The sequence below is a fragment of the Eptatretus burgeri genome, chromosome 2 (genome assembly GCF_056783735.1).
Source record: "Eptatretus burgeri isolate ZD-2024b chromosome 2, Ebu_testis_v1, whole genome shotgun sequence".
Classification (NCBI taxonomy): domain Eukaryota; kingdom Metazoa; phylum Chordata; class Myxini; order Myxiniformes; family Myxinidae; genus Eptatretus; species Eptatretus burgeri.
In genome coordinates this window covers 50816670-50830353 of record NC_140962.1, presented here as the reverse complement: position 1 = coordinate 50830353, position 13684 = coordinate 50816670, and the positions used below count along the sequence as shown (strand labels likewise).

Below are 13684 nucleotides of genomic sequence, written 5' to 3'. Positions count from 1 at the left end.
GTAAAGTGGCATGACAGTTAAAACCACGATCATGGAAATCAAGGGCCAATGGGAAAAGTGGGGTTAGGTTCCTGAGTTTCGAGGAAATGTAGAGGAAGTTGGGCGGTAGCTAAAATATAGCCATCGCAATTGAAATAAACATGTAAAATATATATCAAGCATGTTAACATTGACATAACATGCAAATGAAATAAGAACAGGATAAAATAAACAAAAACATAAGACCTTTTTGATTGATTACAAAAATTTTACCTTTTTGATTGATTACAAAACACCGAGGTGGGTGAGGATAAACATATTACCATATTACATACTCATTCGTCCTGTCCTCTTCCGTAAATAGAAAACACAAGACTTAGCTCGGGATGATGATGCTGTTCGGGGGGTTGGGTGGAGGTTAGAATGATGTGGATGTGGAACTTGCGATGGCTGTTTGATCATCAGGAGTACGATGAAGTCGTCTGTTGCATTGCCACATAGAAGAAGGGTAAAATTATCCTGAGCCACCTTGACCCAGAGAAGGTCTTTCCTACTTGGAGAGGAAGGTATCGGATAGTATCCTCTTCCAAAATAATCCTGTCTCCTTGGCGTCTACCATGGTTGAACTGGAATCCTCGGCCCCGGGTGCCTCGTGGTAATGTTTGTAAATCTGCTGTGGTTTCTCACATATTACCGCAGTTAACTCACATTTACTGCACAATCGATTCATTGATCCCATAATGTAAGCCCACAGATGCCGCACTTTGACCTCTTGCCAATCTATCTAACGACTCAATTTTTTGCATGATGTCATAACCTTTCTCTGCCTTTTGGCACAACTAATTTTGGCCATTTTATGTTTGGGTACCGTTATTATCTGTTGTGTGTCTACTAGATCTTATAGATCCAGTATTACAGGATCTCCTTATTTCATTTCCTGTTCGATGATGATTCATTATTTAATTTAGCTTCGTTCCCGAACGTGAGTCCGATTACTACAATTAACGGTGCGTGAGAAACAAAAGGCTCGTAATGGGAGGTACTCGGACACCCAGACGCAAACAATGACTCATCTCACCTCAAAAACACGATTGTTCGAAATGAAATACTGTGACAACTAAATCCGAACACAATAGGTTGCCCGCAATTGGTCAAAACCCACAATTTTGGAATCTGCAATATTTGAGGGTTTCCTGTACTTCTCTTGAATCTGCTTCACTATATAGATTGCACCTGCTGTCAACCTTCCACTCATGAAGCCAAATTGGTTCTCATCTATAATGACAACTCCTCTCAATTTGTACTCGATAACCTTCTCAAATATCTTCAATGCTTGCTCTCACAGCTTCACTCTTCTGTATGATGAAGGAAGTAGTCAGGTACCTTTCATCTTGAACAAAGGTAGAATCATGCTGTCCAACCGATCATCTGGGATATGTCCATTCCTCCATATCATCCTTCACAACTCAGTCATCCACTTTACACCCAACTCTCCTGCTGTCTTCACCATCTCAACCACAACATCAGTTGGTCCTGCTGCTTTACCTTTCTTTAATTTTGTCAAAGCTGACTAACCTGTTTCTCTGATGGAGGAAAACTATTCTGATGCAGTTTATTTATTTTATTTTATTTTTATAAAGGGGTGGTATTCAATCGTTGTTGATAATTGCACATGGTTTCCTCATTTGTTTCCTCAATTGTTTCCAACACTGTGTTTTAACACTTAAGATTTTGGATCGATTTAGTTTTTGTTTTGGGGTGGTCAATGCTTTTGCAAGGGGAGAACTAAAATAGAATGCAAAGCTGATTTTCAAGGGGACCAAGCACAAATTGTACAGATTCCATTATATATCAACACATTGAAATGTTTAAAACCTGGATATTGTGTGAATTTGTGTGTTGTTTTTGGCACCTGGGAATATTTAATGGATGGGAATATTGATCGGCACTCTGAATGCTTTTTTGTCGAAAAAAAATTCCTGTTCACCCTCGTCACGCTGCAGTGAAAATTTTTGAAATGAAATCTATACTTGATTGTTATGTGTCAAACTAAAATATCGACAATGATGGCCAATTGAAGTAACATGTTGTTCATGTCGATATTTAAGATACGAGATGCTTTGTGATGCGGAAGGAATAATTAAAAGCTGCATTTGCAATGTTGGCACAGCTATTCACCACCACCTCAGATCATCCCCAGTCCAAAACCATGACTATTTTTTACCCTCGTTAACCTCACCCCCTCCCAACCCCGCCTCCCTCACCCTAAGCCCTACTTCCAAATTCCCAGTTTTTCCCTCCTGAGAGTTTCCTTCTGCATCCATATTGTCCACCCCACGTGTCCTTTCCTGCCCCTCATTCATCCACACACTCATTGTTTGTCCAAATCTCCCTCCATCTTGTCCTTCAACTCTGCTGTTAGTGTCCCCATGTACTGTTCTTTTTGTCCTGTTGCATCCTGATCTGTTCAGTGTTTTAGCTCTTCCATGAGCCTTGGCTGCACACCAAAAAAAGTTTTTCATTGAGAATGACAGGACAAAGGGTAGGAATTGCTCTCTCCATCAAGTGTTGTGACTATTTGTTATTGTTTGGCAGATTTGACCACTGAACTCTCCCTTTCTTCCATTTTTCCCCTTTTGTATTCTTGATATTCTGTCACAGCACATTTGTCATTGAGCGACAGCCACCACAAGTGCTGAAAACACAAACAAAGTTTGCAGCAACGGTTCGACTGCTAGTGGGTGGTAAGCTGAATGTGCACATGAACCCACCCCAAGTTTCGGCAACAATCATCAGTGAACAGCAAGCAAAGCAGCTGCTCAAGAATGAAACCACCCGAAAGTGAGAATATACTTCAGGCATACCATGGAGTTGTACAGCACCACTGACTTCAAAGACTGCACTGCATATTGAGCAGCTTCTCTCTCCCTCCACCACCCCCGCATTCATTCCCCATGTCTTCGCATGTTTAACTCCATCTTCCAGCTACATTCCACCTTCTACCTCACACCAATAATATGTATATGTATACGTATACATATGTATATATATATATATATATATATATATATATATATATATGTATATATGTATGTATATATGTATATATATATGTATATATATATATATATATAAAATCAGATGCACCTCCTGACTTATGGTGAGCATTGCCGCGGATTATGTCTCGCATGGTAAAACCACATAATCCGCAAAGAACAGCTGCCCGTCTGCCACCTGGACGATTGTTCCCGCTCATGTAAACCATTCAACCAGCAGGCACATGATGTGATCGGCAGTTAAATCGAAACATCTGGAGTGTTACAAGCACACCCCGATCCCCATTGGACATAGTCGTGTGTGTGTATATATATATATATATATATACACACACACACACACACACACACACACACACACACACACACACACACACACACACACACACACACACACACACACACACACACACACACACACACACACACACACACCATATTATTTTTAAACTTTGCTCTTTGTAATATTGGCACATCCTTTTGAAGTTGATGGATGCCCCGGGTTAGGGATGGGGATACAACCACCATCAAGAGAAATTCCCGATTAGTTTCGATTCAGTCGGCAATTCGGAGGTTATTCTCAATTAACTTCCTCCAAGTGTGACACAAGTAACTGGAATTTTTTTTTGATAGTTCATACTTCTCACCTGCCCCACTCCCCACTCTTAGTGTTGGTATTTTATTATATACTGTTGGTTCTTTCATTCACTATTTCTGAGCTCTGTGATGTCATTTGCAGTGAGAGCAGCGGTGACATCCTGAACAGCTGTTGTGTTATGGAGTTCCAACAGTCTTCTGGAATGTTGGCTGCAAACTTTCGTAACATGGTGGGTTTACACAAATTAAAGACTTCAAACACTTTTGGGAGGGCATTTTGGTGTCCTTTTTTATTATTATAATTTTTTTTCTTTTGCCATTCTCTCCCCCCCTCCCCCCCCCCCGCTTTTTTAATTTGATAAGATAGTTGAGCGCATTCTGAAGTTCTTCAAATCATTTTTGTCATTGGAAGTCAAAACACAAAGGTTTATTACCATTGAGTCTGCAATATATGCCAGATGTTGGCTGAATGGTTAGGGTGGTGGGCTTGTGATCCAAGGATCCTGAGTTCAAATCTCCCTCGGCTGTTGAACTAATACCGGGTGGGGTTGACTTTGCCTGTCATCCTTCCGAGGTCGGCAAAATGAGTGCCAGCTTGCTGCTATCCTGTGTCGGAGTGGTGACTCATCCAGGATTGTGCCCGATAGCCAAGGAGACTGCTTAGGCAGCACCAACGCTCTGCACAGAGTATGGTCCCGATGGATGGATGGATGGATGGATGGATGGATGGATGGAATCTGCAATGCAAAAACCTGGAATAATGTTGCAGACAAAATAGCAATGACATTCTCATGTACTTCACAGTCCCTCAAGAAAATAAAACGCTCAGACCGGCGTGGTGCAGAGATGGTGACAGAAGAAAAGTTCACCATCCTTTTCCAGTCCCAGTTTAGCATTGGTGGAAACGAGCTCGTGTTTCAAGTGCGGGTAAGCACTTTGCCTTCAACTATAAGCAGCAATACGGGACTTTTGAAATAAGGCGATCTTCCCACAATGCATCACCACACATGTGCTGAAACATTCAGTAACAATGGTCATGAGAGCATCATATATTGTGCATATGATGTAACGATTGATATTGTTTCATTGGAGGAGGTATGTATTTGGTCGATAACTTAGGTTGTCCTTGTGTTTGAGTAGCGTGGAACATTTCTCTGCAAGAGGGATTTGTTAGAATTAAGTTCTCTTGTTGGATTCGCTATATATGCTAGATATCCCTTATTGTGTGTGTGTGTGTGTGTGTGTGTGTGTGTGTGTGTGTGTGTGTGTGTGTGTGTGTGTGTGTGTGTGTGTGTGTGTGTGTGTGTGTGTGTGTGTGTGTGTAACGTGAGGCTCCACAGCACGAACCAGCGAACCGATTTCGATGAAACTTTGCCAAGAGGTGGAATCTATACTGGGAATGTGCGCGTTTGAATTTCGTTGCCAAGCAACCACCAGCAGCGGCTGAAAAACCGCGTACAGTATTTTAAATACTTGTCCTTCAGTTTTGAATGTAGAGAAACGAGACTTCGGAATTAAACACTTCGAGATATTTAGAAAATTTTACTTGAGCCGATTTTTGATTGAGGTTTTGTTTTTCAAATGGTAGTCCTTCAAAAATCGGGTGTCTATTTGCCGTCATTTAAGGTGTGTATACAGTGTTTGTAAGGAACTACACCGTCGTTCCACCTTCGATCTCTCCTCGATCCAAACGTTATTGACCAAAGTGAAAAGGATCCAAAATAAATGGAATCACCGGCATTTCTGTCTTTGTGGATAAATATAATAATGTTTATTTATTTACCGAAAACAATTCCACGATCCACACACCACCTTCAATTATTTATTTATTTCCTGAAAACAATTTCACGATCCACACACCACCTTCAATTATTTATTTATTTACCGAAAACGATTCCATGACCCACACTCCGTCTCCAATTATTTATTTATTTTCCGTAAACGATTCCACGATCCACACACCACCTTCAATTATTTATTTATTTAAAGTGGGAGTGGCGTAAGAAAGTGGGCGTGGCTTATGAAAAATATTGTGTGGCTCAGGAGGTGTGGTCAAACAAGAGCATTGAGGGAAGTTTATCGGGTTTTCCGTGCGTGCGTGCGTGCGTGCATGTGTGCGTGCAACGCGAGGCTCCACAGCACAAATCAGCAAACCGATTATTTTTCAAATGGTAGTCCTTCAAAAATAGGGTGTCTATTTACCGTCATTTTTTATGAGAAGTGCCAGTTTGCAAAATACGCAATCGGAAAAATCTTGCCAGGCAGAGGAACAATTGCCTGTGAACCAATACGTCTTGGCAATGAATCTTCGTCGGTGGATCGGTCAGAATGAAAAGCATCGTATCCAGCGCTTCGATCCCAGCGAATCCCTCGTCGCCTACCGGCTTGTTGTTATGTCTGCCATGAGAAAGGTGGTGTTGACATTAACATTAGGTAGGAAAGTGTTGTTTTCATTATCTATGTAAACCAGGTGAGGTGCCAGGTAAGGAAAGAAGAAGGGATATTTTTGGATGTTTCTCTCCCACACTGGTTGATGAAACCAATCCCTTCCCCTGCGGCACGCAATGGTTTCGGCCGCACTGGTCACGTCACTGTGTGCCCGTGACGTCACCTCGGAGGTGGTGACATGCTCCATCATTAGCCAGTCCCGTCGGTGAGAAAAGCACGTTTGTGCACAACCGTGGGGAAGGTGATAGACGGTACCACCCGTGGGGAAGGGTACCAACCGTGGGGAAGGTGATAGACGGGAAGATGATAGCAGATTAGTGGGAACTGAGTTTTAGTTGAGTGGGAGTCGGAATTGTCAGTTGGAAGGATAACACGGCATCCCGTTGGAGCTGGGCCCCACACACATGCTGTTCTCTTCTCTTCTTTGGAGTTTCACTCTTGGAGATTGTGTCTCCTCGTTTGAGCTTCACTGACCACACATACAGCCTGCTGTTCTCTCTGGCCACCCAACATAAAGCCTGCCTGCTGCTTCGGTATCCCCCATTCACTTCTCCCACATGACTTTGCTAGTCCGTGCTGTGGCTGGAGACCTCGTGGTAGAGCTTTGTTGCGATATCCTGTTCCGGTATCCTTTTTAAAAGACCTCGACTGGTGAACCCCTTTGTATGTATGAATGCATGCCTGTGTGCTCATGGCCATTTAGATTTTATACCCTGTATGAATTGCTTTAGTTTTCCTCGTTGTACATTTATTTCCTGTTAACACTGACAACTAGATTTAAGAGTGGGTATCAGACTCAGGTTTGAATCCCATGACAACTAATGTTCAAAATGTGGGATTCTTTCCAAACTTTTCCAGTGATGTGCAAGAGGGAGGATGTGCGAGAAAGAGCTCGTGGAGACATGGTTAGACATCCTGCAGGGGTCGAACCAGTGCAACCATGCCCAGTGATGTGAAAGTTGGCATTCAAGCCTGCGACGTGCGAGGTCTGAAATTATCGGCTGAAATCCCAATGTTCCTCAACGCTATCATTGTTGGAAATTGGGGGGAGATGGCAAGGGGGAGATCGCAATGTTGACCACAATATCAGAAACTCGAGGGGAAGAACACTTTACATGGAATGGGTTTAATAGCCTGCATCACACCAAGTATAGACAAAGCCACAAACGTTTGGAGAGTATCTGTGACCTTGCGAGAGATAACATAACTTTGGCGAATCGACATCAGGTATTTCACTCTGTCTTGTGGCAGGATGCGATGTCTGTTTCGAGAGAGATTATGATTGAAGAGAGTGTGCAATCTCCTAATGTGGATTTCTTGTGGAAGATATTGCCAGCAGTCAGATCTCCTCAACCTTCCTGGTCAGGGATGATGCAGAAGATATATGGAGGAAACCAACCTGGAAAGGCATCCATCAAGTTCCTTCCCATGACTGACCTAGGTCTCAGTGATGTAACATGTATCAACTCAATGCCCCATTCCATCATCGACCAGAGTAAGCGATAGTCCTGCCTGTCTTGACTTTTGACCAACATATTTGGTGGAAAGGTCTCTCAATTATTGAATATGGACCAAAGGACAGTGAGTTGCGATTTATTGTGCTAAAGCTTGGTGGTTTCCATACATTGATCAGTTTCCGAGAGAGCAGAGGCCACTTGATGTCTTGGTCATCTTTTCAGGAACAACTCCAGTCAATATACACAGGCCACACCGTTCCACTCATACTGACTTGAAAAGCAGTTGCCCACACCATCCGTAGACATTTTCTGATCAAAACGGATCTCAACATCATGGTCGGATCAAAAGTGTACAACACTTTTACACTGATCGATCCTCGGTGTGATCAGAGAGACGAGTAGAACGAAGCAAAAACATTCAAGCAAGCTCCTGAAGAGGAGACGGTAGATTTCTCAGTCCAAATGGACATAGAAGGACATGAATATGGTGAGGAAATTCGGCCTGTCGCCATTATCTATGCTAATCTGATGTCAGGCAAAACAACCCTGTTGGAGGTAAACTCCTTGCAAATTCTGAGCCATGTACAGGACAGAGTGAGGAAGGAAAAGGATTCCATGCTAGATTTATGTATGGCCAAGCTTTGGTTACAGTATATGATTATAGATATTGTGAGAAGGTTCCTGCGAGCTGAATGAACTGGTGACTGGAAAGAACACCTGCAGACCAGGTAATATTAAATGCTGCCATATATAGTTGCCTTCTGGGCACTATTTACCCCCTGCCTTCGACCTTTCACCTCGCTCCCCATTGGCCTGAGAAAAAGTGGGCGTGAATGCTTTTTGATCCATGAATTTGCATATAGCGACCGCCCTCCAACGCCCTGGAGGCGGGGCCAAATCGCCCCTCGCTCACCGATTGGACGGAACAAAAGTGGGCGTGAGTCGTTTTTGATCCGTTTTTCTGCGGAAAGTCCGTGATGTTTTGTACACGCTGTTCGGTGCGCGCCCTGCACGAGTCCAGTACCGGTACCCACAAGCGGCGCAAGAATGGTGGCGATGCGACGGTTGCGAGGTGTGACGGTAAAGGTCGTGGCTGTTGTGGTGAAGCGGCGTTGTGGTGGGTGGTTGATGTTGTGATGACTGTTGAGACGTGGTTGGTGGTGGTAATAATGGCGGTTGGTCCAAAATAAAGATGGTAAAAGAAAAACGGCTATCCTGAAGAGTCGCAGCACGCATGAATGACATTTATTCCCTCTAGACAACGGGTTTGGGCCTAACTACACATATACTTACCGAGATATCTCACCTAAGGGACCTGAATGGTGGTTTGCGAATTTGGTCAACCACAACACTATCTTCACTGGACTATTGGTGAAGGACAGGCCATTATTAAACCATCAGCGGGAGCTGCAATTGGCTGATGACCATTTTTGTATTCTTTCCAAAGTTGGTGTAGAGATTTCTGAGCTACTGGCCGCTCCTACAATGGAAAAAAAAGAGCAGAAGGCTCTTTCGTAGCTCATTGTCAGCAACGGCTACAGTGCAGGGCAAGGAGGTCCTCGATCTAAGGGGTCATTTTCTGCAGCCATGATTGGGTACCTGGTGCTGCTAAGTTGTTGGGACTATCTTGGAGTGAGTTGCTACCCGGCTGCAGAATTATGACCAGGAGTGTTAACATCACCGGCCTCGGGAGAAATTGCCCCCCTTGGAGATCGGGGGGGGGGGGTTGGCCTGACAGGATGTGGATTTGGGGTCCGACCAGGGATGTGGTACAGCCCGGGCCCCATGAGGAGCCTGGTGGTAGCACGGTATGCCCCCAATCGTTTGGGGGCCATCTGAGTGATAGTCTCATGCAGGTGGGAGACGACAGACCCAAGAGGGGTTGGGGAGGGGTGGATGAGACCACCTCGGAACTGACATTGGCACCTGTAAGTGTGCGATGAGGACCACTTTGGAGAGTTGATGCAAGCCCAGTCTTGGTGGTAGCTTCATTGAGATCCAGTGAGGGCCTGAGGAGGTGATCGCCTGGGCATGTAATCCAGCAGCCTCTCCGTGAGGGGCTGTTCGATGGATGCGGGTAATCTGCAAGGACCTGGGATTGTGGACTGCCACCAGATGACCCACAGGAGCATCTGTGGAAAGTTATGCTGATAAATTAAGAGCATGATTAGAAAAAGACCAGAGAAGCCCACATAACCTTCCACAGATAAGTCTCCTGTGATTAATGGGCCAACAGTTTGAGAAGAGGTCTTGGGGAATAATTGGCATAATGGAAAATGGGAGTTTTGGCTGCAACAGGTGCTGCTGACATTGAACAGCCTCCCCAGTGACAAATTGGATGATGCTAAATTTGCTTTTTTCACATTGTCATGACTCATCTTGCTCCAAAGATCGATGCTGTACCAGCCTCTCTGAAATGTGCATTGATCTGCACAGGGTGGGGTCATCCACAAAATTGTACATTCTGAGGTCATTGATGGAGACAAGTAAAAGCTCGGTCCTCCAATTCTCCTTGGGAGATACCAGCCTTAGGGCCCTGTCACACCTTGACGTTTTAGCCAGCAATGGCAACGTATTAAAATGTATGTAAAACGTTGGCGTACGCTGAAATTTTGATGTTTTTTTTTTAACGAGTTGGACTTATACATCACGTTTTAGTAACTTACACAGAACATTTTAATCACATATAGATAACTTAGACCAACGAATGATTTGCGTGTTGTCGGCGTTCACAACCTTTGCCCAACGATAGTCTTACGTATGCATAGCATGCTGCATGTATCGCCGACGTTCACGTGGTGTAGCCTATTAAAAACCTGCCGCATGCCGATTTAAATCATAACCGCCTCATAATTGGAAGTGTCAACATCGCAGTCGCACCTTGACGATTTAGCCAGCATATGCTGACCTCTGAAAAATTTGTCGAATACGGTATGGGTAAGTTGTGTATACGTTAAGAGCACGCTGAAAAACACTGCCATACGTCGTAATACGCCTTGTACATCGTGAAATTTCAAGCATGCTGAAAATTTTACGACGTACTCGCCGTATGGCTCACACGTTCCGCTACGCTGGGAATAAGTTGTAGGCACGATATGCGATCGTTGACACACGTCCACACAAGTTCCTTGTAAGTTACTCATAAGTCGAAACGCGTCGAGGTAATGTTTAGCATACCCGGAACTTCTTTTCTCCGTCAAGGCACATTTTCTTTTTTTCTCCTTGGCTCCGTGAAGGCACGTGACGAAATATCTGAAGTTGTTGTTGTTGTTGTTGTTGTTTTTATTATTTTTATTTTTTTTAGTCCATCACGAATTTTAAAATATATTCGGACATTTGCTTTTAAGTTTCGACGTCGACGTGACAATATCCTCAAACAAAAAATATTCACAGAGGAGGAACTAAGAATAAGACGAGCAAACTGAAGAGGCAATCGGATGTGACGTAACAGCACGTGACAAAATATGGGAAGTTGGTGTTGTTTTTTTTTTGTTTTTTTTTTAACCCTGCCAATACGCCATTATACGGTAGCTGTAAATTTGAAACACGTTCAGTAAGTTATGTGGTCTTCCGGAAGACGTCAATCAAATACTTCTACATACGTCAATATGCGTTGGAGGTACGTTACTCATAGATTCAAAGCACGTTACTCAGGTTAGAAATAAGTTTTGGGTATGCTAAGCATTACCTCGACGTGTTTTGACTTGTGAGTAACTTACAAGTAACGTGTGTCGACGTGTGCCAACGATCGCATAACGTGCCTCGACGTGTCAACGATCGTGTAACGTGCCTACAACACGTTACTCATAGGTTATAAATAAGTTTCGGGTACGCTAATCATTACCTCGACGTGTTTCGACTTCTGAGTAACTTACAAGTAACGTGTGTCAACGATCGCATAACGTGCCTACAACTTATTCCCAGCGTATGTGGAACGTGTGAGCCATACGCCGGCATACGTCGTAAAATTTCAAGCATGCTAAAATTTGCGGACAACCGCAAAGTACAACGATTAAAGCCAGCGTACTACGACGTATGGTAGTGTTTTTCAGCGTGCTCTTAACGTAGACACAACTTACCCATAACGTATTCGACGTGTGCCAGTGTTTTAGAAAAAAATTTCATAAATCGGCATACGCTGGCTAAATCGTCAAGGTGTGACAGCCCCTTTGAGAGCTGGTATCTCACAACACCTTGAGACAGAATATATCAAGAGTAACCCATTGTTTCCAATCACAGAAAAAAATCCTGAATCCTATATTTAGACAGCTTTGAAAGAATTGCTCGGTAACGTGCAGTCTCAAAAGCTCAAGAAGTATTAATTTTTCATTTGAGATCTGATGCACACATCCGCTGTTAGGTTAAGAGAAACACGTCACATGTGCATGGTGGAGCAGCTGTGGTGGAAGACGAACCAATGACCAAAGATTGGAGAGTTTGAGAAGAGATAATGCCTGATGTCTGCAGCATTTATGAGGAGTAGTGACAGACGAAAAATATATGGGGTGGTGGAGGGGGGGGAGTGGGAGGTGAGGAGGTGGAGAGTGGTGCCTTGGAAGGGTGGAAGGGTGGTGAGGGAGATTGATTGCAAGGTGTTTGAGGGGTATGAAGACAGAAGGAAGAATGAGGGGTGCAGAGATGATTATAGAGACAGGTGAAGCCATGGGGGAGAGGAGGGGTGGTTATGGAAGGGATTTCTAGCCCTTACTTGTGTAGCCAAAGCTCCAGTAAATGAACACAAACTTCTCAGCCAAGCTGGAAAAGTAGAATATTGTAAATTTCCCTGCAAAAAACAGCAGTATATTTTTTTTAATGATGCACATCATATGGATTTTGGTACTTGCAAGGGAGGAGAGAATGAAAATGAGAAGGGATGCAAAGGCAGGAAGCACGAGAGAGATGTCGGGGAGCTGGGAGTGAGAAAAGCAGAAGAGAAGGACAGAACATTCCAACTTGGGGACTAATGGTATTCTAATTACGCAGGAACAACTTAAAGCAGAGAAGCACATTTGGAAGGAATGTAAATCTTTTTTTATTTTTTTTATTTTAGTAATTCTTTTTTTTTAACGCAAACGATTATTACATTAAAATATATGTGAATAAGTATGTGACATGGGGGCAGTGATTTACACAAAAAGGATGTTTATAATGTTTAAAGAACAGTTTTGGAGCGATGAAGGAGGGTTTAGGAGAGAGGAAATAAGGGAAACTAGTCTTTCCTGTAACCAATAATGGAAAAACTGAATATGTTACAGTATAAGCAGAAAGTAAACAAAAGTAAATGGCACACTTGAGGGCAGCAATGAACCAACAATGGATTATTTACTTTTATGGATAGCACACACAGGAAGGGACAAGCCCATACCTACACAAGCAGCCCCTGAGGCAAAAACAATGTTCAACACCCCAACCCAGCTGACTGAAAATGGCAAGGTCATTAAAGCTCCTGAAACTGTGGGGGAGTGGTACTGTTTCAGATTAGGTGGTAAAAATCAACCTACCACCGTTGCATTGTTTTGACTTACTATATGTCGAAAATAAGTTACCATTGTAGTGGGGCAACTTAGCTAAATATAGCATAACAATTGTGCATTTTGTGAGGAAAGCACCAAATTTGGCACACTAGTAGCTTAACATATTATGAACAGATTTGGATGTTGGGCCATCTCAAAATTTTTGATGGCAGTGGAAAATGGATGCCACAGCCATCAGCGGCTGAATTTGAGATGGCCCAATATCCAAATCTGTTCATAATATGATAGGCTACTAGTGTGCCAAATTTGGTGCTTTCCTCACAAAATGCACAATTGTTATGCTAAGTTGCCCCACTAATGTTAAAAAATGAAGTTACAACATGAATTTATTTTCAAATTCTGTGGAATGATCTACTAGATTCAGCTTAAAAAGTAGTCATTTCTTCTTCTTCTTCTTCTTCTTCTGATTGTTCTTGTTCTTGTTCTTGTTCTTCTTCCTCTTGTTCTTCTTCTTGTTCTTGTTCTTCCTCTTCCTGTTCTTGTTCTTCTTCTTCCTGTTCTTGTTCTTCTTCACCTTCTTCTTCTTCTTCTGCCTATCCTTCCTCTTCTTCTTCTTCCTCTTCTTGTTCTTGTTGTTGTTCTTCTTGTTCTTCTTTTTGTTCTTGTTCTTCTT

The 13684-nt window shown here is 43.1% G+C and overlaps 1 protein-coding gene across 3 annotated transcripts in view; it reads left to right on the top strand.

Annotated features, from left to right (window-relative positions):
• LOC147032025 (signal transducer and activator of transcription 5B-like) overlaps positions 1–13684 on the top strand; it is a 109306-nt gene that overhangs the window by 25123 nt on the left and 70499 nt on the right. For all 3 annotated transcript variants that reach the window (XM_085869297.1, XM_085869298.1, XM_085869299.1), the window contains 3 exons: positions 2641–2820; positions 3775–3862; positions 4437–4559. In XM_085869297.1, coding sequence (XP_085725423.1) covers positions 2641–2820; positions 3775–3862; positions 4437–4559 — 391 coding nt within the window. The remainder of the gene's footprint in view (positions 1–2640; positions 2821–3774; positions 3863–4436; positions 4560–13684) is intronic.